The 27,920-nt window shown below is 38.1% G+C and overlaps 1 protein-coding gene across 2 annotated transcripts in view; it reads left to right on the forward strand.

Moving 5' to 3' along the window:
* Positions 1-1,191: 1,191 nt before the first annotated feature.
* Positions 1,192-27,920, forward strand: part of PPP4R3B (protein phosphatase 4 regulatory subunit 3B) — an 86,584-nt gene continuing 59,855 nt past the window's right edge. For both annotated transcript variants that reach the window (XM_072635520.1, XM_072635519.1), the window contains exons 1-2: positions 1,192-1,363; positions 2,569-2,624. In XM_072635520.1, coding sequence (XP_072491621.1) covers positions 1,222-1,363; positions 2,569-2,624 — 198 coding nt within the window. In that variant the 5' untranslated portion in view covers positions 1,192-1,221. The remainder of the gene's footprint in view (positions 1,364-2,568; positions 2,625-27,920) is intronic.

Genomic DNA, 27,920 nt, shown 5'->3' on the forward strand with positions numbered 1-27,920 from the left:
TCCAGGCTCTCGGTACACGAAATACTTTGGCTTTATCCAACCTAGGTTCAACGGTTATTTTCAGGAGGTTTTTTTTTAAACAAGACTACAACTCCCACGATGCCCTGCTCATCCAATTTTATCAAAACAAGAACACCAAAGGCCGACCAAAACCTGGGACCGAAGGGCAACAACCACCCGGGACTTCGGTTCTCACAACATCTGGTCCGATTGCCCCCATCGTCCTCGGGGACCCGTCAGGAGAGTCCCGGGCAGCAGGGAGGGGGAGGGGAGGTTCCACGTTCTCGAGTCTCCCTGGAGCGCGTCGTAAGAGCATTCCTGGTCCTCGCCGCCTCCGCGGTCCTGAGCGGCGCCCCCACTTTGGGAGGAAGTCCCCTCCCCCATACACACACACCCCTCCTGGGGCCCCTCCAGTCAGCACGCAGCCCGCCGGCCCTCTCCGTCTGACGGGGAATGGGGCGGCCCCTCAATGCCGTCGCCCCCGCCCGCCTCCTACAAACCCGCGAGTCTAAACCAATTCCTGGGTTCGTTTGTCCGCCCCGGGCCTCAGACGGAGTTCCCGGGAGACTCCATCCAGAGGAGCCGGAGCCGGGACGTAGAAAAAGCCTGGAGCAGAAGTCGCCCCGCCCCCTCGTATTCACGGCCTCACTCTGATCCTCCTCCTCCTCCTCCTCCTCCTCCTCCTCCCCCCACCCGCCTCCTCCCAGCTCGCGAGAACGCTTCTCCTGCCTGCGGCACTGGCCCCAGGAAGCGCGTGCGGGACTAGCAGTCGGGCGCCTTGCTTTGAGCTCGTCGGCCGCCGTAGCCCCTGCTAGGGCAGCCCGTGCGAGCCCGCTGGAGGAGGAAGAGAAAGGCAGAGAGAGTCGGGTTACAAGATGGCGGACTTGTAGTAGTTACGGCGGCAGTGGCGGCGGCGGCGGCGGGAGAGCGAGCGAGCCCCCGGGGGGGTTTCAGGGGGGTGGGCGGAGGGAGGGTGGGTGTCTGCGAGCGGGGGGGAGGGAGGGGAGAAGGTGAAAGTTAGCGCGGACAGGGGTGCCGGGGGGCTCGGTGAGCTGTGGTCACCCCTGCGTGCGACCGCTCCCCGGAGCCATGGTGAAGAGGGGCCTGTCCGGAGCCGCCGTCGCTGCCGCGGCGTGCTCCCGGGACTGAGATACTCGGACTAGACTAGCGAGGAGGAGGCGGGGGCGGCCGGAGGGGGGGGGGGCGCAGCGGCCAGCCACCATGTCGGATACGCGGCGGCGGGTGAAGGTCTATACCCTGAACGAGGACCGGCAATGGGACGACAGGGGCACCGGGCACGTCTCCTCCACCTACGTGGAGCGGCTCAAGGGCATGTCGCTCCTGGTGCGGGCCGAGTCCGACGGTAAGGATCTGGGGGTGGCGGGGCTGGTTTAGGCCCCAGGCCTCCCTGCTTCCTGATGCGGGGCCTCGTACCCACGGTGCGGGCGGCCCTGCCTTCCCCTGTTCGCTCCATAATTAGCCGCTGTTTATGGTTCCCCACCCTCCTTCCACTGCAGCCCCCCAAGTCTGGGTCGTGGGGCGGAAGAGAGGAAGTGCTCCAGGGTTCCCTGCTTGAAAGCTGGGCTCCCTGTGGATTTTTTTCCCCTGTTGATTTTGTTTCTGGGACGGGTCATAAAACTTTGGTGGGTAGGACATTCTTTTTTTTTTTAACCCTTGCGTGTTCTTTACCCAACTCCCCCGTTGCCAGCCCCGACAGGTGCTGGGGAAGTCCAGCAGCCTGCCCGGGCCTGGTGTCGGTTACCGCAGCCTGTTGCCGCGATACATGCACACACGCACACACTGAGGTCTGAGGGAGCCCCGGAGGGAGCCTTTGTGGAGGCCGCGATGGAGAGGCTGGACAGCCCGGCCGGAGCGCCCCGCAGTCACTTAGCCACCGTGACTGGGGGCGCAGGAACATCGCCGCCGCAAAAATGGGAGCTGTTCGGGAGAGAAATTTTACATCAAGCTGGGGCTTATTTCTCTCCTCGACCCTCACCTGCGCCTTTTATTTTAAATCGTAAGGGAGTTCCTCCAGAAAAGGGATTGTTTTCTGCTTTGTGTCTGTATCTCCTACTACATAGTAGGCACCGTAGTTCATTTTAAATAGCCACAAAATTCTGCCTGGAACACAGAGTATTTCAGATTTTGTTCTCATTGCATGAGATGAATAAATGAAATACTGTATTGATATAAGATTTTGTTACTATAGTGTGGTCGGATATTAATGTTGAGTTGGGTTTTTTTTTTAATTTTGGCCCAAAATAAGCATGTGGGATTTAAAAAATTTTGGTTTCAGTTGATTATTAATTGTCATTTGGTTTCCTTAATTTTCCCTCTTGTTTTTTAATGCTGGACTGAGATGGAGGTGTGGGAAATAAGAGTTGTATTTTAAATGTGTTTGCTCCGTGTGGAGAGAAAATGTGAATTGGAACATATTTCTTTACTTCAAAACAGATGTCTAGTTGGCTGAAGAGTCATGAGAATTTTTCATGTGTTTTGAATTGTTATTTGTTTTGGTTTAGTTTTTAAAGTTGAAATTTTAAATGTGTTATTCTTGTCACCTTTTAGGGTCACTACTGTTGGAATCAAAGATAAATCCAAACACTGCATATCAGAAACAACAGGCAAGTAGTTCTTTTTCATTTAGGATTGTCCATTAGATCAATACAGTATCAATTAGGCACAGATCATGAAGTTTTCTTGTGGAGTGAGACAGTGTGTTTCCTAAACAGAAACTACAGGTTATGGCATACCTTACAAGTTAAAAATTCTTTCCACACAAAAGTGAAACTTGTTGTAATTTGTAAAAATGTTTTATTTGAATTTTGTTTTTATTAGAAAATGCTGGTTTTTCAGTGTTATTGCTCGTAGAACATCTCTATATAAAAGAATTTTAAAGGGTTTTCTTTAAATCAAGTTGTATGTGTGAAGTTAGATTCTTTGAATCATGTAAGATTGAGGTTTACCAGTAGCAAACAGTTTTCAAATATTTTAAGGTATATTTTTGGTTTTCTAATAGGAGGTTACTTTAAAAATGCGGGTGTTGCTGTTAATTTTTTGTTTTGTATTTGATAGTGAAATTAGTTATTTCATTTAGGAGATGAGAGATTTTCTTTTAAGTATGCTATTTATTTCAATATAATTATTTTTTAATTTCTGAGAGTGACTACAGGGATTGAAACATTTCTTTTGCCTGTGTATCTAAAGTAACTCTAATGTGGAGTTTAGTTTTTAAAATCTGAATTTTAGAATACCATTTAGCTTGCAGTTTCCTTTAGGTTTTTATACTTAATGATGAACATTTGAATGGTACATGCATAGTAATGGAAATAGGCTACAATATGAGGAAAAGTTGTATGAAAAGTGGAACTCAGTGAATTTTCTTCTTTCACTGTTAATTGATTGTTGGAAGTACTATATAATTTATATTTCTATTCAATAGATATTTCAGTGGAATTTGTTTTTCTTAAATTATTATTATAAAGAGCTAGCTTTTTAAAATGTTGATTTGTATTCTGCTGAAGATGAGAATCAATAAACAAATAAATAAAATTTATTTATGGTCCCATCCACTTTCACATTATGTTCCACCTATACTGAATATGTACTACATCTACCAAGTGCTGTACATGTTGTCTTCTCTATTAGAATGTAAGTTCCTTAAGGACAGGAACTTTGTCTTTTTTGTCTTCTTTTGTATTCCCAATATTTTAATATAGTGCCTGACACATAGTAAGTGTTGAATAAATATGACTTAATGGTCTGGTGGTTCTCTCTCCATCCTCTCCCCTTTATTTGTGTGACTGTAACATTGTTTGAGAACTGTTGAAAGAAAGAGGTGGATGTTGACTTAGTATGAGAAAAATCTTCACAGCAGTTAGAGCTGTTCTGAGATAGAAATAGTAAAAACTTCCTAACAATTCAAACTCCAGAAGTGGAATGGGCTACCTCCAGAGGTAATAGGGTTCTGCCTCCTTGGAGATTTCAAGCAGATACTGGACAACAATTTTTGGATGTGTTATGGTGGGTGTTCCTTTTTTGTATGAGTTGGTCTAGTGATGGTCCCTTCCAACTCTAAAAATAGTGAAAGTTAGATGAGTACAAGGTAGATGAAAAAAGATAATTGCTTTAGCCACTGGTTAGAGAGATAACCTCAAGGTTTCTTTCAGCTTCAAGATTCTATCATTCTCTTTATAGCAGTTGATTCTTTCATCTTAGACTAGCTTCATCAGGCTTTAGTTATTGAAAATATTGGGAGGATAGCATTATAACATGGTTTATAATGTAATTCCATAGCATGGACCTAAGAATTTTGTGAAATATATCACAGTTCCAGTAACATTGTAGAAGTGCCTTTAAAAATAAATGTTTAATGTACATTTGAATCTAATATGGCTGCTATAGTGAGTTATCTAGAACTTGTATTTACAGTTATACTAATTATAAGTATCTGTAGATAAAAGCTTTGATTCTTTCCCATATGGAGATGGGAGGAACTACTTTTTTATATGATAGGTTACATATTATCTGGAAAACCATTTTTTCTGTAAATGTTTTCATTCTTTTATTTTAATAATTTTTCAGTAATTAGACTCCATCCATGGATAATTTCTTTCCTGTCATTTCTGCATCACATTAAAGTTTCTTCATTACATGCTTGCAGATTAAATCTTTTGGATACTAACATACTTAGAATATTTTTATCAGAGAACTCTGAGAATTTGGCAAAATCTTGTCTTTTACATGTAAATGAAGCTCTAGTCTACATGGAATAGCTTATCTCTTTATTGTAAACCTCATGTACTGGAAAATGATGATCTTTTTTGTTTTGTTTTGCTTAATTTCTTTGAATTATTGTAGTTTAACTTCTTATTCTTAAATTTACAAAACCACATCACAAGATTTGTTTGGAGTTTTCAAAGACATTAGTATTTTCAGAGTTAAGGATTTTTTATATTTTTATTTCTTTTTATCACTTTTAAATTATTAAACAACAGTTTTGCACAGAAATCTTCTTTTGGATTTACAAATGATGCTAACGTGTTCACTAGTAATTAAGCAATTTTAGCTATTATGTCACCAGTATTCAGTGGATGTTGAATGTAATAATAACTCATTAGCAATGAGGATGTTTTCTTTTTTTTCAATGTTGAAACATACAGAAAAGTAAATGTTTAGCTTCTCTTAAAATTACAATTGAAAATTGAAAAAAAATCCTGTATTTTGACGTAAGTTAGAATTTTAGAATTTTGGGTGGGGAGTGGTGGAGGAAAGGGATGGATGTGGATCTTTGATTTCATTGGTATTGAGAATTTCCAGTGTGGAAACTTCCTCCAGCTCTGCAGGTCAACAACTAATCTGAAATTTAAAAGGAATGTATTTGGGCATCTGGAGATTATGACTTGCCCAGTCATCGGCACGCATGAGTTAATCAGCATTTGAACCCAAGTCTTTTTTTGACTGCAAGGCTGTCACGTTGCCCTTTTCTTTATTAAAATGAATTGAATTTTGGAGGTAGGGAAAGAGAAAAAATGGAATTTAGTGTTTTTTGCTCCCTATCAAATTCATATGAGGCTATAATGCTCTGAGGTGTTATTAAATTGAATTTAACTAGTGTGTTTTTTGTAATTTTCAAGTGCATTGCACACTTGTCTATCAAAGATGAATCAAGAGGAAATAGGTCATAGTAGCCAAAAAGTTGTTTACGCTAAAGGGAGAACTTTAAGGGAGAAGAGTTGTTTAGAAGAATTGAGAGTTGTTGGACACTATTATCATTAAGTACTATTATTTGGGATTTTAAAATAGAAATTTTTTTTTGACTAGTTTATGTGAAGTTATGCCTGGAATCAGAGATCTAGATGGGATTGACCTTTTGAAGACTGTATTTTAGCTATGTGATTCTGTTGTTCATAATCAAAGCTTTTAAAAGGTTTGGAGACTGGCAATGGCAAGTGACATTTTATTCAATTTTAAAGATAGAACACATGTCCCAGAAAGCTAAAATAACTTGACTGTGGTCATATAACTTCAGGTTATAGTGCTCCTCCAAAAAACCCTGCATGTGTACTCTCAAGGGTGAAGAACGACTATAAAGCAGGTCTGGTCAGTCTTTTTTATGTTGCTCTATGAGAAAAGACAACTATGTGGTCAGCGTAAGGGAAAGTAAAAGGAAATGGGAATAGCATAGGTGAGGTTCAGGATAAGGGGTCACTACAGGTCTGCATTTAAATTGTCTATCTCCCAAGACTTAGCTCAAGATGTGGTTCTCATGGTTATTAACAGAGATGGGGAGGGGAAGCTGTGATGATGTTTCTGCTAGGTTAAGGAGCAGGTAACTGCTTTCATGGCAATTCTTGCTGCCTCCACCTGCCCTTGCATAAGTTATCCCACATGGCTGTAATGCACTTCTTACCTCTCCCTCTTAGAATCTTTGACTTCTTTCAAGACTAAACTCAAATGCCACCCTCTATTGGGAACTTTTCCTAATCTGCTTAGTTTTTTAGTGCTCTTTTCCCAAATTTATCTATTTAAATGTTGCATCTGCTTACTTCTAAGAATGTAAGCAAGTACTTTTCTTTTTTATAAAGCTTTTGGTTAGGAGTTTTTGCTGTGGTATTATAGCAAGAGTAGTTGTTGGCCAAAATCTTTCCAAAAGTCTTCAAAGACTGGGGAAAAGTCACCTTAAGCTTAGAGAGGATGTGGTAAAGGAGTCATGGGGAGTCGTTTTCATTTTTTTGGGGATCTCTAGCAGAGTGCCTTGAAAGTAGCAGATGCTTAGTGTATAATACATGTATGTATTAAATTGAATAGTGTAGCAAGTAGGCACTGTGAAGAAATAAAATTCCTCCTGACACTAAGTAAATTTATAAATTGATTGGGACATCTGAAGCATAGGTGTAAACAGATACCAAATGTTATTAAGAAATGGGAATGACTTTTTATATAACTGCAACTGTTTAGATTAAAATGAGCAATTTAAGTGTGTGAATCTCTTACAAATAATATTTTTAGTATGTATGTGCCATGCCTAAGAGAGAAATAAAAATATAGCCCTATCTTTCTGAAAGTTATGATCTTATTTAGGGAGATTGTTTATAGGAAGGAGGAGAGAAAATAGAACAGCACAATGTGTGATAAATTGTTGTAAGAGAAATTGGTGCAATCTAAATTCAGGGGAGGAACGGATTGATTATAAACTGGGGCCATCAGAGAAATCTTCACTGGAAGATTTAATTCCTGTAAGAAAGGGTGACCAGGAACAAATTATATGCAGAGTTGGTGATGTAGTGACATAGAATACTGATGGGAACTAGGTTGGAAGTCAAAACTAATTGGATCAGATGATACACAAACACATACACACTCACACTCACTCACACACTCACTCACTCATGCTCACACTCTTTAAGAGCTCTCAATAATATACCAAGCTAAGAAGTCAATAATATTGAATTGTAGCTCTGGATGTGCCATAAATTAGCCATGTGACTTAGGTCTCAGTTCCCTTTACTGAGCCTATATTCTTCATCTCTAAAATGAGAAGTTCGATTGGATGATCTGTAAGACCTGTCAGTTCTGACATTATGTGATTTAAGGAGTTAGGTTGTGTGGGTAAAATATAGCAAGACTATAAAGAATTTTGGACATTAGGAAGTTTGGATTCTATAATAAGTAACATGAAATTTTTATAGGTTCTTGAACATGATAAAAGTGGTATTTTATGAAGTTAATCTGGCAGCAGAAAGCAAAGTGGATTGCAGTGGAGAGAAGTGTGAGAGAAGAGAGGATTTGGAGGATGGAAAAGCAATTAGGCTATTTCAAGAATTCAGGAATCTAGTGATAAAAGATATAAGGGTGATAACAGTTGGAATGAAGGATGAAAGAACATTTCAAAGGAAATCTTAAAAGGAGTCAACTGATTTTTGCTACATGATTGAGGATGGACGTGGTGCATATTCATAGGAGATGGTGAAGATTGGTATGCGGCATATTATGTATGAAATTCAGGGAAAATAGAAATCTCCTGAATGCAGTTGGAAATAAGGAACTAGAATATTGAACGGAGGCTGAAAATTTTAGGAGTCTTCTACACAAAAATGTTATTTGTAGCTATAACAAGATGAACTTTCTGAAGAAATAAATGTATAGTAATAGATATTTTTCTTGCATTGTAAGGTTTGCAAAGTGCTTTTATAAGGATTTTTAGAAGTAGGTAGGATCAGGGAACTTGTTCCCATTTTGCTTAATGAGGATTCTCAGCCTCAGAGAGCTTGAGTGCCTTAACCATGATGATCACATAGACCCACTTATTATTTGACTCCAGATCTAGAACTTTTCTAATCTCTTTAGAGAGAGTAAAGGAGAAAGCCAGTCTGAGCCTTATGGGACTGCCACATTTAGGAGTCAGAGGAAAGAATATTTAATGATAAAGAGATGAACAAAGGTAGTCAGCCAGTAAATATAAGTAACTGCTATGTGCCAGGTACCGTGCCAAGTACTGGGCATACACATATGGAAAAAGAAAGACAGTCTCTTCCCTCAAGGAGCTTACAGTCTGATAGGAGAAGACAGTACCCAAAAGGAAGCTGAAAGAGGGGGGTATGGGATGAGAGTAGTGGAAAAGTTCCAAAGTAATACGGCCAAGTGAGAAATGAGATTGAAGCTGAACTTCTTCCTTAACTGGAGGTTTTGAGGTTATATGAGCCTAGTGGTTATCTGATCCTCATCCTCTGCATCTCAAGTAGAAGCTCAACAAAGCAAATATTGCATCAAGTAGAATAAGATATTAAGATAAACCTTTTGTATTTACCTAAAAAGAAATCATTGGTGACTTTAACAGTAGAATGCAAGGATTAAAAAGCAGGGAATTGGAGGTAATAAAGTGAAAAGTCCGAATAGTGAAAGGCCTTAAGATTGTATGATATGAAGACAAGTTTCCTGGAGAATAGAAAACACAGGAGTGATATGAAAACTGCAAATACTTGGAAGAGTTGTCAGGAGAAAAAGGATTAGAATTGTTCTGTCTCTCCCTAAAGGGCCTCACTAGGATCACAAATTACAGCTGGAAGGAGAATAGGCAAAAGTTTCTAAAAGGCAAAATTAAGGTTATTGTGGGGGAGGGGGAGTGCTTTACCAATTAGAGCTATTCTATTCAGAAAGAATGGACCACCTCTGGAGATGGTGAGTTCTCTTTCATTTGTGGTTTTCAAGCAAAGACTGATATGACCACTTGTTTTGTGTATTTTGTCCTGGAGTTATCTTGATCGGTTATGGTTTGGAAGCCTCTGATTCTTAGACTGTGAAATGTGGGCAGTATAAGCAGACTGAAAAATTTAACTTGAGTTCAGGTAGCTAGAGTATAAAGAAAATTTTTGTTTGTTTTTAAAGACCTGTACATGCTTTTGAAGGTAGGAGAAATCAACACAAGGAAATATATCAAGAATACCAGATAAGTAGGGGAATATACATAGAAATAGAATCTTTAGGAGGTAGAGGAAAAAAGTACATATAATGAGGAAAAGGAGGTATTCATAATCATTAAGTATTAGAGGATGAGATTTAAGACTTTCTGTACAACCTCATTTTACAGCTGGGGAAATTGGGTAAAGAGCTCTGACAGAGGTGAATCAGTGAGTTCATTCTCTAATGGGGGGTTAGATCCTTGATCATCCAACATCTACTCCAGTATTTTCACCATACCACAGTGTTATCTTTCTTTTTCTGTTACTGACAGAAATTGAAAGCAAAAATTCATAGAAATTGATGGAAAATGTAAGATTCTTAGATAATCTCTTCACTTTTCAAAGAGTAGGCAACAAGGTCATCCACTAAGATCAAAATTGATTAGATGGTAGGAAGTTGTGAGTTTAAGAAGATAGTCTGTAATATTTTCTGTGGAGTGCAGACTGGGAATGAATAAAAAGGGATTACTGTGCACTTGCTAAAGGTTAGGTTGAAATTTAGCAGTATGAATTCATGTTGAACAACTCTTCATGGTTCTCATTCTCATGGTTCTCTCTAGCTGGGCAGCAGGAGTGATGAGTTTGGGTCAGATGAAAAAATAATAATGTAATGATGTCTAAAGTGGTTAGGAGAAAAGGGCCCTTCTATTCCTGTGGATAAAATAAGGTGTTTTATTTATTTTGTCATTTTAATATTCCCAAGTATATAGGAAAAACTACTTCCCTTGGAGAAATAGACACACAGATTCCAAAAGAATCTGGAAAATTGGGTAAAGCTGGGATGACCTGAGCTGGGGAAGTCTTGATTTTTTTTTAATAAAGCTGAGGACCTGTCAGTCATCTCTATAGAGAACTAGAGGAAACAAATAGGAAATAAGAATTTAAAGGATAACCCAGAATGAACTAAAGGTTTGAGATCATTTAATTTTAGCTATTGTAGACAGCTGATATTATTCAGATAGTTTCTAGGAAAGATGCTGCCTTGATAGGCTACAGGGTCACTAGGAAAATTAAGTACAGATGCTAGTTTAGAATTAAGGCAAAAAAGTACATCTTCACTGAATGATAGAACCTCCCTTTATAACTAATTAATTACTGTGCTTTAGTCACACCAAACAGGTCAGAGAGAGATGAGAGAAGAGCTTTCTAGAACTCCTACCTCCCCCAAAAGGGCCAAAGGAAGTAAGTAAATGTGATATCACTGAAAGTCTAGAGGAGGATTTTTGGCAAGCCAAAAAGTGAACATATTTTCTTCTGTAAGGGAGGCAGTGAGTAGTCCAGGTTCTGAAGGAGATAAAATGGCTTATAAAACAGAAAGGGACCAGAAAATAAATCATAGAGATCTATATATGAAAATAAGAGTAGGATTCAGATTCTGGGAAAGATTGAAGATTCTACTAGTCATGGAGTTCCCACTAACCTAAACTTACTGTCAGCAAGAAAATTGAATGGCTTATTTTAGCATACACTTCAAATAGGTAAGGAAAAAGAACTGGGGATGATGTGCTCCAGTAAGCTATTCTTGCCAATCTCATCAATGGCTAACATTAAGTCTGTGAACTGTATTTTACAAATGCGTTTCTCTGCTTTTGTGAATTTATTTTACATTTCCAATAATTTCTTAAGAGTTCCTTTTGAAAAACTTTGCCTTATCTAAAATTATCTAAGAATGTTAGAATTTTCCTACCCCTTACCTCTAATGCCATTGTCACAATAATGATAGATCATGGGCCCCCACTGGTTAAGTATTGTTATTGCTTTAATTCTGAAACATTTCTTCACTTCAAGGAGTGAGTAAATTGTGGGTAGATATTTTGAGAATGTAGTACCCAGATATGGATAGAGGTCCCTTTTTATCTCAACTAGATACTATAAACAGTAGTAATGAAGTTAATAAGAGAAAACTCCAAAAAAGGAACCATTTGTACATCACCATAGATTTCTATATATACAAATGTATATATAGTATGCGTAATAAGAAAAATTAGAGAGGCTAATATCAGCTGTGTCAATGAGACTTGGCAAGGTGAGACTCATGATTAAATACTACTCTTGAAAGATTTACCATATTCAAAAGAAACAGTGTAGTAAAGCCTTGGTGGAGGGGCAGGATAGCTTGGTATATTAAGAATCAGTGCTTATATGAAGAAATTCAAGAACCAGATAGCACCAGAGAACATTTGGGTTAAGATAACAAAGACACAAACAGAAGTTCTGTTGACAGTGAAATATACTACCAGTAACCTAGACAGAGAAGAAATATCTGAGAGTTTGGAAAACAGATCATAAGACTGGCACAGAGGCATGATATTAAAGGGTAAGTGGACAACTTTCCACGTTTAACTGGATATAGGCTAGCATGCACTGCCCTTTAAAAATAGAGGAGCCTATAATATCTTGATAGGCTTTCATGATAATTTCCTTCAAAAGGTGGAGGAACCAACAAGGTCTTAGTCTCACCAGAAAGGAGGAGTTGGTTACTGTATTATAAATGATGAGAATCTTGAGAGGAAATGACTATGCAAATGTGATAATATTTGTAAAGTTCTTACCACAGTACCTGGCATGTAGCAAGTGCTACATAAATGCATTTTCCCTTCCCTGTATTTCATCTTAGAATTTGTGATAGAGATAAAAAGAAGGGCATATGCTTTTACCCGCTATTTTAGGAGAATAAATTTTAGAGTTAAGAGAGAGGTTGGGTGTGATCCAGTGGCCTAAAAGTAAGTCCCAACAGAGGAAATTCTCGAGAGTGTTAATACATTTTAAAAGACTGATGTCTTTGTGAAACTTAAAAAAAAAAAACCAAACTTTAAAAGTTTTATAGTCCTTTGTTTTTATACTAGTAATTTACCTTTAATCACCTTTCCTCTCCCTACTCCCTGCCATGGACCATTCAAGGAAAATTTAGAGGCATGATGGCCAAATCAGTGTCAGATTACAAGATTGGTAATTGCAGTTGAGAGGAGGGTGGTGTCATCATCATTCTTGTACCAAGATTGAGTATTACAACTAATCAGAGCCAAGTGAAATTTTAGTGTTTTCATTTACATGATTTTAGTTATTATGTATATTTTTCACTTGGTTCAGTTTACTTCACTCCATATCAATTCATACAAGTTTTCCCAAGTTTTTATAACATATTTGATTATAAATTTCATTACCTTTGTGATGTTTGTTAGCTGATAGGCATCCACTTTCTAAGGTTTGTTTTGCTTGCTACCACAAAATTTGCTGATACTAATATTTTGGTATTTATGGGAACTTTCAAGAATAAATTTCTAAAGACACAAAGGGAATTGAGGGAAAGGAGAGGAAAACCATCTTAGAGAAATCTGTGTGAAATGTACGAGGAACTCAACTGACCTAAGTTTTCTGGAGAATGAAAGATGAAAGGCAAGACACTTAACAGGATGCTTTAAAAAATTGTCCTTTTAGAATAGTGTCACAGAATGCTGAGGATAATGAGAAAAACTAAGGACAACAAAAAAGGGGTTGTAATTTTTTTAAGCTACATTATAGAAAAGAGGGGACTGCTCAGGGTGGTTGGGACAGTGACAAAAGACAAGCATGAGAGAAAGCAAATCTCTTCAGCTTTTTGTTTTCTTCTCCTTGCTGAGGAGAATGATCTTTGAATTAGAAGGGACAGAACGAAAATAACTAATACGTAGTTGAAACCGAAGATAGATACTGATAAAAGAAGAGCTCCATTTTTTCTCTTGATAAATTCTGATCATTGGGCCTAGCTTCCATCCTAAGGTACTAAAAAAAAATTTAGAGCTGTTATGTCAGTGATGATTATGAAAAACATGCAAAGGTATCCATAGGATTATAAAAAAAAGCAAATATCCCTATTTTTAAAAAAAACGTGGAGGGGTAAAACGATGCAGACATTAGGTCACTGACCTTCATTTCTTGTAAAAATTCTAGAAAGTGTTGTTAAAGGGTCTGGGTGATGAAGGTGTAGAAAGAAGCTTTGTTTCTCCTTCATTTTTTAAGAAGACCAATGAAATCACACATGAGGTGACTTGAATGTGAATTGGATTTTAGTGAGGCAGAGTGTCATGAAGTTGTCAGCCTCACTTTGTATTCCTAACACCCAGTTCTAGTGGCAAAACAAAATTAAAGACAACTGGTGATGGCCCAGGTTTCAGTGGTTGACCTTGGTGGCATCTTTGGTTGCTGACCAAGTTCCTAGTTCTAAGCACTCTAACTCTGTTAGATCAAGGACATTCTGCAAATAATAGTTTGCTTAGATTTTAGCAAAACATTTAACAGACTCATATACTGTTCTTGTGATAAATGATAAGGAAATGTGGGCTAGATAATACAACATATAATTCATAGTTGGTAGAATGATTTGTTCTGTTTAATTCTAGAAAGGAGAATTAGAAGTGATGGGTGGAAATTGTGAGGAGAAAATTTAGGCTTGATGGAAAGAAAAACTTCTTATTGAATCTCCCCATAAAGTACGGTGGTACAGTAGAAATTCTTAATCTCTAAAATGAGAGAGTTGGACTAGATTATCCCAAAGATTCTTTTAATCTAAAAGACTAGATAACCTTCCTCCCTTCTGCACCCTCCCTCTGGAATATCAGACTGAATCACCTCTGAAGGCCCTTTCAGCTCTACAATGCAAATGTATGTGTGGGAGAGTTATGTTTTATATGTGGTACTTTTTTTGATTTGATTTAGATTTTTTGCCCCATTCTTGGGATTACATTGTTATGAGGAACTCCTTGTGGTGTAAATTCCCTCTAGTCAACTATACAGGTCAAATATTTATCTTTAAATTTTAAGAGATTTGACTTTGGGGTATTTAATGATTTGCCTAAGGTCACATATTTAATGTGTTACAAGCAGAACTTGAATTACACTGCAGTGCCTGAAGTAGCTCAAGAGTATGTCTGTGGATGGAGTTTCTGCTGTCATTACACAGATGACATTATAGGACCAAATATTCTCCTTGAGTTCTTCCATCTACCCTTTCCCACACACAGAAGGATATTTTTAATAATAAAATAGCGTAAAAAATCTAATTTAGGAAGGCCTTTGTGATATCTCTTCTCATACTCTTTCCAAGGACCAACATAAAGTAAAACTACCCTTTATTCTTTTTAGTTTTTTCTCTCTCCAGTTTTCATGGTGGTGAGAGAATGTTTAAAAATGTCAAATCTTCTCATTTATTTCCCGCTGCACTTGTAAACTGAGAAAGTAAATAATACTGTTTCAGTAAAGTAGAAACAGTTTTTACCATCATGAAGCAGTTGAAGGCTAACTGCCTTGCATGCTCAGTAGTTCACTATACTTTATTTTCCTGAGTATTCAAGAGAAACTCAGTGGAGGATTCCATATTCTGGTTTGGAATATTCCTTGTGTCAACCTAGTATTCTTTTCCTTAACAATGGCTTTTAACCATACCCTATGAGATACTGAAGCTTGCAGAGGTGAGGGTGAGGGCATGGTGTGCGGCTACATGCTGCTAAATAATGTTGATGCTATGTATTTTATACCCTGGAGGAGCAGGGAACTGGGGGTGAAGGGGAGGGAGAGAGTGGCACAAATGAGTATAGTTATTCTTAAGAGTAATAAAAAAGGGGACAACAGAAAGGTTTAGGCCCAAAATAATCCTCCTACACATTCATCCAATTTGGGGTTTATCTGGTAAGTTGCTGCCCATTCATTGCTCATTCATACCTTAGTGTCTTTTTGTTTTGCTATGCTTATAGGTACCCTCAGTGAATGTGCTGTCATATGCCTTTGACTTGACCCTTTTCCTCAACTCCTTCATTTTCATGTTATGGATACTGATAACCTCTAGAACCTATTTCCCACAAGTGCAGTTGCAAAAAATTGCAGTTACAGAAATTAATTTCTTTTTCTCCCACTTTTATAGGATGTTGCTATTTAAAACATTTTCATGTATAAATGTTTGGGGGTTTTTTTGTATTTTGTCTGGGGATTTTATTAATACAAGGATTTCTTAATAGAAACTCCCTCTACCAGTACAGATCAGGAACTATTCTGGAAGCTATATAGTCTTAAAGAATCACCTAGGACACTGAATGGGCACTGAATGGTGACTACACAGCCACTATTTGTCAAAGGTGGAACTTGAACCTGAGGTCTTCCTGACTGGAGACCAGATCTCTTATTCAGAAATTTGGTTGGTTTTCTTGGGGGGTTAAGGGGAGGTTGTAATTTTTTTTGTAATAGTACATATCTAAGCAGAAACTGTCTACTTGGTAGTTTGGTAATAATGCTACCTTGTCCTTTATAACTAGTGCTCAAATTAGAGGTATGCAAGTTAGGCAGATGCCTAGGGTTCAACAAGCAGGGAGGCCCAAGGCCACTTGTAAATATTTTTTTAAATGCATGTTTTAATACCAAAAAATTAATAATAGCAAACATCTGGTTCTTTATAAAGTACTTCATATAAATTATCTCATTTAGTTCTCATAATGACACTGTAAAGTAGATGCTATTATTATCCCTGTTTTACAGATGAGGTAACTGAGGTGCACAGAGAGTAAGTGACTTTCCTGTGGTCATACAGCTAATAAGTGTCTCAGGCAGGATTTGAACTCCAGTCTTCCTGACTCAGTCAAGCACTCTATCACCTGAGCCACTTCTTGGTACCTGTAAAATTCTGCTGTAGGTGGGCATTAATGTATTCCTTTTGTGATAAGTTAGGTCATATGTGCTGTGCTAATGTGAAGGCCTTAAGCCATCATTCAGTTAACATTCAGAGACTATAGTTTTCAGAGTTAAATGATAAAAAGTTTTTCAAAGGACTTTCACATTTGCTATAATGATCCTCACAAAAATCCTTCAGAGCGGTAGGGGGATGGGGGGGAGAGGTAAGTAGGCAGATTGAATCTTACTAGGTATATCCAAGAAAAAGTCACAGAGAGTCAGTTTTCCAGCCCAGATTAGCATAAAGCGATGAAGAGGTTTGTGGTCACTGTGAACATGGGGTGGCCAGAAGCAGAGAGCACTCCAGAGCTGGGAGAAGCCATGTACCAGGGCAAGAGGGAGGTCTTAGACCCATACTGGGGCTGTACAGGTGCCAGCTGGCTGCTTGGTCACCCAGTATCCAGTAGTGGTTCACAGATCCCAGGTAGATTGAGGAAGGAGCCTCCTCCCAAGGGTAGAATTCTGGGCTAAGAAGAGGTCATGAATCCTAGAGGACCTGGGTGTTCTTTGTCTAGTAGGGAAGAAGTTCAGAAACAAGCAGTATTGGTATGACTCAAATTCTAGGAGCAGAGTGGGGAAGCAGTTTAAAGCCTGCAGAATAAGAAGGGCAAGAATCCCAGACCAAAGGGAAGCTTGCAGTTGTACAACTCTGAATGAGTAGAGCTTTCCAGCTGGCTGATAATGGCTGAGTCCAGCAGCAGGTTGCTTTTGCTTGGACCAGGAGCCAGTGATCATACTTTGCCTTGGATCAGATCTCTTTGGGAGCACTGAAAGCTTGCAGGTGCTCAGCCTGAGTTGTCCCTGAGAGCCTGGAATAACACAATACTCAATACCCCTAAGAAGGCGGTAGTAGGACCAGCCCAGACATTCCCTCCAGAAGTACACAGCCTAGCCTTAATATCACGTCTTAAACTTAGGAAGTAATGTAGAAGAATGAGCAGTCAAAAAGAATCCTACCATGAAAAAGCTATTACGATGAAAGGGATACTCAAGACACAGATTCAGAAACAGAATGACTCTTAAACATCTACAAGCAAAGACTCAAAGAAAAATACAGCTTAGGCCCAAACTCAACTAGAATTTTTATAGAGAGACCAAACAGGTTTTTTGAAAAAAATTAAAAATGTTTTCCTAATTAAATTTATTTTCAGTTTTCAATATTCACTTGCAAAAAATTTGGAATTTCAGATTTTCCTTCTGTCTTCCCCCCCCCTCACCAGGACAGTGTGTATTCTGGTTACCCTTTCCTCCAATCTTCCCTCCCTTCTCTCACCCCATCCCCCAATCTCATCTTCTTGCCTTCTATATTCTTACAGGGCAAGATAGATTTCTATACCCCATTGCCTATGTGTCATATTTCCTAGTTGCATGTAAAAACAACTTTTAGTATTCATTTTCAAAGCTTTGAGTTCCACATTCTCTCCCTTCCCCACCCACCCTCATTGAGAAGGTAAGCAATTCAATATAGGTTATACATGTGTAGCTATGCAAAACACTTCTGTAACAATCATGTTGTGAAAGACTAGCTATATTTCCCTCTGTCTTGTCCCGCCCTCCATTTATTCTGTTCTCTCCTTTAAACTATTCCTCTACAGAAGTGTTTGTTTCCAATTACCCTTTCTCCCATTCTGTCCTCCCTTCTGTCATCCCCCCTCCCCATTCCCTTCACTCCTGCTTTCCTGTAGGGTAAGATAAACTTCTATATCCAATTGAATGTGTATGTTATTCCTTCCTGAAGCCAAATCCAATGAAAGTAAGACTCACTTATTCCTTCTCATCTTCCCCTTCTTCCCCTCCATTGTAAAAGCCCTTTCTTGCCTCTTCTTTGTGAGATGGTTTCTACATTCTATTTCTCCCTTTTTCTTTTTCCCAGTACATTTATTTCAAAACTTAATTTTTTTTTTTAATTTCATCCCTTCATATTCAGCTCACCCTGTATCCTCCTTCCCTTTTTCTCATATACACACACACACACACACAAACACTCCCACACAGATATACATACATAAATATCTGTGTGTGTGTGTGCCCTACAACTACCATAATACTTAGAAAGGTCTCATAAGTTACAAATATCTTTCCATGTAGGAATGTAAACAGTTCAACTTCAATAAGTCCCTTATGGTTTCTCTTTCCAGTTTTCCTTTTCATACTTCTCTTGATTCTTGTATTTGAGAATCAAATTTTTTATTCAGCTCTGGTCTTTTCAACAAGAATGCTTGGAAGTCTTCTATTTCATTGAAATTCCATTTTTTTCCCCCTGAAATATTATACTCAGTTTTGCTGGGTAGGAAATTCTTGGTTTTAATACTATCTCCTTTGACTTCTGGGATATCATATTCTAAGCCCTCTGCTTCGTTAGTGTAAAAAGCTGCTAAATCTTGTGTTATTCTGATTGTGTTTCCACAGTACTTGAATTGTTTCTTTCTGTCTACTTACAATAGTTTCTCCTTGACCTGGGAACTCTCGAATTTGGCTACAATATTCCTAGTTTTCCTTTGGGGAATTTCAGGAGGTAATAGGTAGATTCTTTCCATTTCTATTTTACCCTCTGGTTATAGGCAGTTTTCCTTGATAATTTCTTGAAAGATAATATCTAGGCTCTTTTTTTTTTGATCATGTCTTTCAGGTAGTCCAATTAATTTTCAGATTATGTCACCCGGATCCATTTTCCAGCTCAGTTGTTTTTCCAGTGAGATACCTCACGTTGTCTTCTATTTTTTTTTCATTCTTTTGATTTTATTGTAGAATTTCTTCATTTCTCATAAAGTCATTAACTTCCATTTGCTCCATTGTAATTTTGAAGGAAATATTTTCTTCAGTGAGCTTTTGGACCTTTTTTCCATTTGGTCCATTCTGCTTTTTAAGGCATTGTTCTTCTCATTGGCTTTTTGGACTTTTTTTGCCATTTGGGTTAGGCTAATTTGAAAGGTGTTATTTCAGCATTGTTTTGGATCTCCTTTACCAAGTTGTTGACTCTTTTTTTCATGATTTTCTGGCATCATTCTCATTTCTGTTCCTCAATTTTTCTTCTACTTCTCTTATTTAATTTTCAAAATCCTTTTTGAGCTCTTCCATGGCCTGAGACCAATTCATATTTTTCTTGGAAGATTTAGATGCAGGAGCCTTGATTTTTTTTCTTCTTCTGGTTGCATCCCTTGATCTTCCTTGTCATTAATGATGTAAGAAAATACCCTTTCATTGAGAAAATAAGAATCTGTAGTAGGTTTTTTTTCTCCCCCATTTGCTCATCTTCCCAGTCAATCACTTGATCTTTGAGCTCTTTGTTAAGTGGAGGGCTCCAGAAGCACCTGCCATTTTTGTAGAGGCTGCCACTACCCTGGGGCCAGCATCAGGCTGAGGTTGGGACCAGACCATCCTCTCCTCTCAGCCAAATAAAGGGCCCTTCACACTGACCTTCTAAGCTGTCTTTGGGGTTTATGGGTTGAAAAGTTTGGAAACTCACTAGCTATTCAGTCCCTTGAGGTCTGCTCCAGCTCCATCATGCTGGTGTGACTGATGCCCAACTGCACGCTGCTCCTAGCCCAGTTAGATTGACCCTTCCTGTTGACCTTACAGATTGTCTTGGGATGCAAATTTGCTTCAGTCTATCATTTTGTGGCTTCTGCTGCTCTAGAATTTATTTAGAGTCATTTTTTTTACAGATTATTTGAGGGGATTTTAGAGAGAACTCAAATGGGACCCTGCGTCTACTCAATCATCTTGGCTCCACCCCAAAATTTAAAAATTTTTGAGAAATGAATTGAGAATGATAGAAGAAAATGGAAAAGTAGAGCAATGGAAGAAGGAATTGGAAAGATAATTTTTTTAATTAATTTGTTTTCAGTTTTTAACAATCACTCCCATAAGTCTTACATTTTCCCCCCTTCCTCCTCCCTCTCTCCCTGAGACAGCTTGCAATCTTATGTGGGTTCTACGCATACATTCTTACTGACCACATTTTCACATTAGTCATGTTGCATAGAAGAATTAAAATGAATGGGAAAAACCATGAGAAAACCCAAAATAGAACATAACACAAGCAAAAGTAGTCTGCCTCATTCCACATTACAATTCCATAGTTCTTTTTTTAAAATTAAATTATTTTATTTGTTTTCAGTGTTCAACAATCATCTCCGTATGTCTTAGATTTTTTCCCCTTCCTCCTCCTCATTCTCCCCTTCCTCCCCACTCCTTCTCTGAGATGGTGTATAATCTTATATAGGTTCTACACATACATTCCTATTAAATACATGTTGCATAGAAGAATTAATATGAATGGGATAAACCATAAAACAAAACATAATACAAAAGAAAAAGGTCTGTTTCTATCTGTGATCCAGTTCCATAGTTTTTTTTTTTCTGGATGTGGAAGGCATTTTGCCTGAAGAGTCTATTGGGAATTTTTTAAGTTCATGCATTGCAATGAAATACTAAGTCTACCAGAAAAATTCCTTGCACACTGTGGTTGTTGCTGTATACAGAGTTCTCCTGGTTCTGATCCTTTCACTCAGCATGAGTTCATATAAGTCTTTCCGGGCGTCTCTGAAGTCTTCCTGTTCGTCATTTCTCATAGCACAGTAGTATTCCATTACATTCATATACCACAGCTTGTTCAGCCATTCCCCAGTTGATGGGCATCCCCTTGAATTCCAGTTTTTGGCCGCCCCAAAGAGAGCTGCTATAAATATTTTTATAGCATGTGGGTCCTTTTCCCATTTTATGATCTCTTTGGGATACAGTCCCAGAAGCAGTATTGCTGGGTCAAAGGGTATGCATATTTTTGTAGCCCTTTGGGCATAGTTCCAAATTGCTCTCCAAAATGGTTGGATCAGCTCACAGCTCCACCAACAATGAATTAGTGTTCCAACTCTTCCACATCTTCTCCAACATTATTATCTTCCTGTTTGACATGTTAGCCAGTCTGATAGATGTCATGTAGTACCTCAGAGTTGTTTTAGTTTGCATCTCTCTAATCAAGAGTGATTTAGAGCATTTTTTCATATAACTATAGATAGCTTTAATTTCTTCCTCTGAAAATTACCTGTTCATATCCTTTGACCATTTATCAATTGGGGAATGACTTGTATTCTTGTACATTTGACTCTGTTCTCTATATATTTTAGAAATGAGGCCTTTATCACAGACACTAGCTGCAAAAATTCTTTCCCAGTTTTCTGCTTCCCTCCTAATCTTGGTTGCATTGGGGATTTTTGTGCAAAAACCTTTCAATTTAATGTAATCAAAATTATCCATTTTGCATTTCATAATGTTTTTTATCTCTTGTTTAGTCAAAAATTTCTCCATTCTCCATAAATCTGATAAATACACTATTCCTTGCTCCACTAATTTGTTTATAGTATCATATAGACCATATACCGATTTGGACTTTATTCTTGTGTACAGTGTTGGGCATTGGTCTATGCCCAGTTTCTGCCACACTGTTACCCAGTTTTCCCAGCAATTTTTGTCGGATAGTGAGTTCTTATCCCAGAAGCTGGGGTTTTTGGGTTTATCAAACAGTAGATTGATATATTCATTGTCTACTGTGTCTTGAGTACCTAACCTATTCCACTGGTCTGCTTCTCTGTTTCTTAGCCAGTACAAGTGATTTTGATGATTGCTACTTTACAATACAATTTGAGATCTGGTAGGGCTAGGCCACCTTCCCTAGTATTTCTTTTCATTAGTTCCCTTGATATTCTGGACCTTTTGTTCTTCCAGTTGAATTTTGATATTATTTTTTCTAACTCTAGAAAATAATTATCTGGTAGTTTGATTAGTATGGAAATGAATAAATAAATGAATTTAGGTAGAATTGTCATTTTTATTATATTAGTTCAGCCTACCCATGAGCAACTGTTGTTTTTCCACTTACTTAGATCTGACTTTATTTGTGCAAAAAGTGTTTTGTAATTGTGTTCATATAGTCCCTTGGTTTGTTTTGGCAGGTAGACTCTCAGATATTTTATAGTGTCTGCAGGAGCTTTAAGTGGGATTTCTCTTTCTATCTCTTGCTGTTGGACTTTGTTAGTAATATATAGACATGCAGGTGATTTATCCAGGTTTATATTTAACCTGCAACTTTGCTGAAGTTGTTTGTTATTTCAGGGAGTTTTTTACTTGATTCTCTGGGATTCTCTTAAGTATATCATCATATCATCTGCAAAGAGTGATAACTTAGTTTCTTCTTTGCCTGTTCTAATTCCTCAGTTTCTTTTTCTTCCCTTATTGCTGCAGCTAGCATTTCTAATGCTGTATTGAATAACAGTGGTGGTAATGGACATCATTGTTTCACCCCTGATTTTATTGGAAATGCGTCTAGCTTGTCTCCATTGCATATAATGCTTTCTGATGGTTTTAGGTAGATACTGCTTATTATTTTAACAATTGGTTTGTAATCATGATGTCAAAGTCAGAAAGGATTAATACTAAATACAATGAAACTAGACTGCTTTTCAAGGACTTAACCTTTTAATGGCTACAGCAAATTTAGATAAAAATATTTTCTTGCCTTTTTTCTTACACTTAACAAAAAATAAAAATTAGATAATAAGCTTGGCTGGTTGGCTGTCATCCTTCATTCTTGAAGAGGACCAAAATGACATCACTATGATAAAGTCAAGTTTTGATGATGTGTCTGACTGTGGCTGATCAGACCAGTATGATCTTGGAATGCTCTACCACAGATTAGACACAAATAGTCCATGTGAATATTTGAGGTGAATATTCTAAATTTGGGCATCCTGCATTTCCTTTGAGCTGTTTCAATTCTGCTTTGCTTATAGAGCACAGCACCTTCTCTGACGTGGGCACACCATGCTGAGTGGTCCTATGCCAGTGTTTTCCATGTTACACAATCAATTCCAGAGTTCTTGAGAAAGACCTTGAGAGTATCCTTGTATTGCTTCTTCTGACCACCATGTGAACACTTGCCCTGTGTGAGTTCCTAAAGTGATTTTCCTAAAGCACAAGAAGATCCTGACTGTGTCACCTCTGTACTCAATAAAACTATAGTATTTCTCTATTGCTTCCAGGATCAAATATAAAAATCCTCTTTTTGGCATTCAAAACTCTTTAAAACATAGCCCTTTCCTCCCTTTCCAGTCTTCCTCCTTCATATACTCTATGATCTCTTGGGCCATGTTCTGTCATCCTGATGAATATTGGGCCACTGAACCCAGATGGCTCAGGAGGGGAAAGTGAGGTTGGTGACCTTGCACAGCCCTCCCTTACTCAAATCAAAGTCAACTGCAAATCATGTCACCATCTTGATGTCATGATCCTCCTTGAGAACTAAGGACAAACCCAACAACAGCAGCTTATTATTTTATGGAAAGTTCCATTTATTCCTATGCTTTGTAGTGTTTTCAGTAGGAATGGGTGTTATATTTTGTCAAAGGCTTATTCTGCATCTATTGAGATAATCATGTGGTTTCTGTTAGTTTTGTTGTTGATATGATCAGTAATGCTAATAGTCTTTCTAATATTGAACCAGCCCAGCATTCCTGGTATAAATCCTACCGGATCGTAATGTATTATTCTCGTGATAAGTTGCTGTATTCTTTTTGCTAATATCTTATTTAAAATTTTTGCATCTATATTCATTAGAGAAAGCGGTCTATAATTTTCTTTCTTTGTTTTGGCTTATCCTGATTTCAGTATCAGAACCATATTTGTATCATAAAAAGAATTTGGTAGGACTCCTTCTTCTCCAGTTTTCCCAAATAGACTATATAGCATTGGAATTAACTGTTCTTTAAATGTTTGATAGAATTCACTTGTAAATCCATCTGGCCCTGGAGATTTTTTCCTGGGAAGTTCATTGATGGCTGGCTCGATTTCTTTTTCTGAGATGGTGTTATTTAAGTGTTCAATTTCCTTTTCTGTTAAAATGGGCAATTTATACTTTTTAAAATAATCATCCATCTCATTTAGATTGTTGGATTTATGGGTATACAGTTGAACAAAATAATTTCTAATAGATTTAATTTCCTCCTCATTGGATGTTCACTCTTTTTGTTTTTGATATTGGTAATTTGGTTTTCTTCTTTTTTTAAAAATCAAATTGACCAAAGGTTTATCAATGTTATTGGTTTTTTCGTAAAACCAACTCTTAGTTTTTTTTATTAGTTCAATAGTTTTCTTAATTTCAATTTTATTAATCTCTCCTTTGGTTTTCAGTATTTCTAATTTGGTATATTTACTTGGGAATTTTGAATTTGATCATTTTCTAGCTTTTTCATCTGCACGCCCAATTCATTGATCTCTTTCTCTATTTTATTCATGTAGTCATTCAAAGATATACAACTTCCCCTAAGAAATGCTTTAGCTGTATCCCATAAGATTTGGTGGGGTGTCTCATTATTGACATTCTCTTGAATGAAGTTGTTGATTTGTTTCTATAATTTTTTGTTTAACCCACTCATTCTTTAGGATTAAATTGTTTAGTTTTCAATTAATTTTTGGTTTATATTTCCATGGCTTTTGATTACATATAATTTTTATTGCATTATGATCTGAGGAGGATGCATTGACTATCTCTGCCTTTCTGCACTGGATTGTGAGGTTTTTATGGCCTACTACATGGTCAATTTTTGTATATGTGCCATGTACCACTGAGGAAAAGGAATATTCCTTTCTATCCCCATTCAGTTTTCTCCAGAGATCTATCATTCTACCTTATCCAGAGTTTTATTCACCTCCTTAACTTTTTTGTTTATTTTGAGGTTAGATTTATTAAGTTCAGAGAGGGGGAGGTTGAGGTCCCCCAGCAGTATAGTTTTGCTGTCTATTTCTTCCTGTAACTCTCTTAACTTCTCATCTAAGAATTTGGGTGCTATACCACTTGGAGCATGTATGTTTAGTAATGAAATTGCTTTGTTGTCTGTGGTGCCTTTTAGCAGAATATAGTTTCCTTCCTTATCTCTTTTGATTAGATCTATTTCTGCTTTTGCTTTGTCTGGGATTAGGATTGCTACCCCTGCTTTTTTTTACATCAACTGAAGCACAGTATATTCTGCTCCAACCTTTTACCTTTACCCTGTGTGTATCCCCCAGTTTCACATGTGTTTCTTGTAAACAACATATTGTTGGATTATGGTTTTTAATCCGTTCTGCTATCTGTGTTTTATCTCTGTCTCTGTTTAATGGGAGACTTTTTCACATTCACAGTTATGATTACTATCTGTGTCTTTCCTTCCATCCCCTTCCCCTCCCTTTATGCTTTTAGTTCTCCGTTCCCCTCCCCAATAGAATTTTAATTTTTGACCATGGCCTCCCTCAGTCTTCCCTCCCTTCTTTCAGCCTCACTCCCTTTTAATCCCCATTTCCCTTACTATTTCTTTACTCTCTTTTAGGTTTCTCTCTCTTTTCTTTCCCCCTTCCCATCCTACTGCCTATAGAGCTAGTTGTATTTGTATATGTCACTGAGTTTCTTGTTCCCTCCTTGAACCCAATTAGATGAGAGTAACTCTCAAACAATGCTCATCTCCCTCCCCTCTTTCCCTCTACTGTAGTATATTTTGTTCCTCTTTCTGTGATATAATTACGTTTTTCGGACTCATCCTTTTCACATCTCCCATTCCAGCCCCTTCCCACTCTTAAATCACATTTTTATCATGACATCATTTACTTTATACAACTCCCTCTATGTATATCCCTGTTATATATTGTAATAAATATATAATTCTCAAGATGAACAAGTATCATCTTCCCTTATAGGGATGTAAACAGTTTGCCCATATTTGGTAACAAGTTTTTTTCCCTTGTTTACCTTTTTATGCCTCTCTTGAGACCTGCATTTGAAGATCGAATTTTCTATTGAGCTCTGGCCTTTTCATCAGGAAGTTATGGAAATTCCTTATTTCATTGAATTTTCATCTGTTTGCCTGAAATATTATGCTTATCAACTTTGCTGGGTAATTGATCCTTGGTTGTAGTCCCAGCTCCTTTGCCTTGTGGAATATTTTATTCTAGTTCCTGTGATCTTTTAATGTAGAAGCTGCAAGGTCCTGTGTGAGTCTGACTGTAGCTCCTCGATATTTGAATTGTTTCTTTCTGGCTGCCTGCAGTATTTTCTCCTTCACTTGATAGTTCTGGAATTTGGCAACAATATTCCTTGGTGTTTTTAGTTTGGGATTCCTTTCAGGAGGTGAACGGTGGAGTCTTTCAATGACAGTTTTACCCTCTGGATCTCGGACTTCTGGGCAGTTTTCCTTGATGATTTCTTGGAAGATAGTGTCCAGGTTCTTTTTTGTCATCATGTCTTTCTGATAGACCAAAAATCCTTAGATTTTTCTCTCCTCAATCTGTTTTCCAGCTCAGTTGTTTTTCTGATTAGGTATTTTACATTTTCTCCTATCTTTTCATTCTGTAGATCCTGTTTAACTGATTCTTGATGTCTCATAGAGTCATTAGATTCTACTTGCCCATTCTAATTTTTATCAAATTGTTTTCTTCACTTTATTTTTATATCTCCTTTTCCGTCTGTCCAGTTGTTCTTTTAAGGAGTTATTTTCTCCAGTTAGGTTTTGTACTTTCTTTTCCATTTGTTCAATTTTCCTTTTAAATTCATCTATTATTTCTTTTTTCATATTTTTAAAATCATTGCTCAGTTTTTCTTCTTTTTCTCTAATTTGACTTTTACAGTCCTTCCTGAGCTCTTCGAAGAATGCTCTTTCTGAATGTGCTTCAGACCAGTTCATAGTCCCTTCTGAAGTTTCAAATGGGAGTACAGAATCAATGCTGACCTCTTTGGTATTCATGTTTTGGTCCTTCTCCCCAAAGAAAGATGAGTCTTTTCTTTTCTGCTTTGCTTCTTACTCATGATGATCACCCTTTTCCTGGCTTTTAAAGTAGATCTCTTTGTCTGGGGCACAGGGGGCTCTGTCTCACTGTTCTTGTGCCTAAAACTTGAGCCTTTGTGTGTTATGTCCTCTGGTTCTTTCAGCTAGAAGCTAAAATGCTGCAGCTGAGAGCTGGCTGATGTTGGAAAGCAGAGGCCAGGTGAAGTCTTTTTTGGGTTTACCCAGAGTTACCCTGGAGCTAGCTGTGTTAAATGTGAGGGAGGGGTGGTCTGGCCATAGGTCTTCTCTGCTGAGCTAGAGCGTAGGCAAGCTCAGCGATTGGTGATTCCCATCTGTGCTAGTGTCTTCTCAATTCCCCTGGGGTGCTGAGGCACACCTAGGGTCCTAGTGTTGGTGGTTGCTGGCTTCACCCCCCTTGGGCTCAGAATCTTCTCCCAGATTGCTGAGATGAGACTGACTGAGACAGCTCTGGTCCTGCACTGTTCCCCTTCAACCATAGCAAGAGGGACCCTCCTTAGTGATTTTCCTAGCCTCACAGGCTAAGAGACTGTTTACCCCTTCTGCTACTCCCACTGTTCCAGGGTTTTTCCCAGGGAGATATTCTCTGGGCTCTTCAAGGTCAACAGGGGGAGGGAGATAGCAGTTACTGGTCACTCCACCAGTGTGGCTCCTGGAACCAGAAATCTCCATAGTTCTTTCTCTGGATGTGGATGACAGTTAGCCTCAAGAGTCCTTTGGGAATGTTTTAGGTACTTACATTGCTGTGAAGGGCTAAGTCTATTAGAAGCAGTCTTCACTCACTGTGGATGTCACTGTGTATAATGTTCTCCTGGTTCTGTTCATTTCATTCAGCATCAGTTCATGTAAGTCTTTTCAGGTTTTTCTGAAGTATGCCTATTCATCATTTCTTTTTTTTTTTTTTCAGTGTTCTGCAATCACTTTCATATATCTCCCT

Source organism: Notamacropus eugenii, chromosome 1 (genome assembly GCF_028372415.1).
Source record: "Notamacropus eugenii isolate mMacEug1 chromosome 1, mMacEug1.pri_v2, whole genome shotgun sequence".
NCBI classification, from domain to species: Eukaryota; Metazoa; Chordata; class Mammalia; order Diprotodontia; family Macropodidae; genus Notamacropus; species Notamacropus eugenii.